The 599-nt window shown below is 44.1% G+C and overlaps 1 protein-coding gene across 1 annotated transcript; it reads left to right on the forward strand.

Moving 5' to 3' along the window:
* Window positions 1–11: 11 nt before the first annotated feature.
* LOC106322190 lies at window positions 12–582 on the forward strand (the record flags this gene model as incomplete). Its single annotated transcript, XM_013760325.1, has 2 exons — window positions 12–44; window positions 137–582. Coding segments are annotated over exons 1-2 (479 nt in total), but the record flags the coding sequence as incomplete, so codon positions are not given.
* Between the last annotated feature and the right edge of the window lie 17 nt (window positions 583–599).

Below are 599 nucleotides of genomic sequence, written 5' to 3' on the forward strand. Positions count from 1 at the left end.
GGTACGTAGACATGTCTGATGACTGGTGGGATCAACTTTTTAAGGTAAAGTCTTTGCTTGCTTGTTTATGTTAAGTGATGTCTGTCTGTTGTTGTTGTCTTCTCATGTGATGTCTGTCTGTTGTTGTGGTTTTTAGGAATTCCCATCAGCTAGAAAGCTTAAAGAGAACCCACTAGCAAATGTTGACTTGTTGGAGAATGTGTTTGGAGCGGTTCATGTAAGTGGAGGTGAAGGATGGACTGCTCAGCAAGGCGAAGACTTTTTGGATAAGCAAGGCGACAATAATGATGGTGATGCTGAAGACACTGATGTGGATCAAGTTCCTCCTACTCAAGATATCAGTGCTCCAGCTGAATCAAGAACTGCTGGCCCTTCATCCAGTAGAACAAAAGCTAACAAGAAGAGATCAAGGGCTGCTCAAGTAGGACAGGCTGTAGTAGATTGTCTTTCTGACAAGAACAAGATAATAGGGAACCACCCTGAGTTCAGTTGCAACCAGCTTACAGCTATGAAAGCCTTACACTCACTGTCTGCTATCAGGCACTGGTCTCATTTGTACAAGGCAGCCATCGATCATCTCAAGCAGGACCCTACCAATC

This window comes from Brassica oleracea, unplaced genomic scaffold (assembly GCF_000695525.1).
Source record: "Brassica oleracea var. oleracea cultivar TO1000 unplaced genomic scaffold, BOL UnpScaffold09292, whole genome shotgun sequence".
NCBI lineage: Eukaryota > Viridiplantae > Streptophyta > Magnoliopsida > Brassicales > Brassicaceae > Brassica > Brassica oleracea.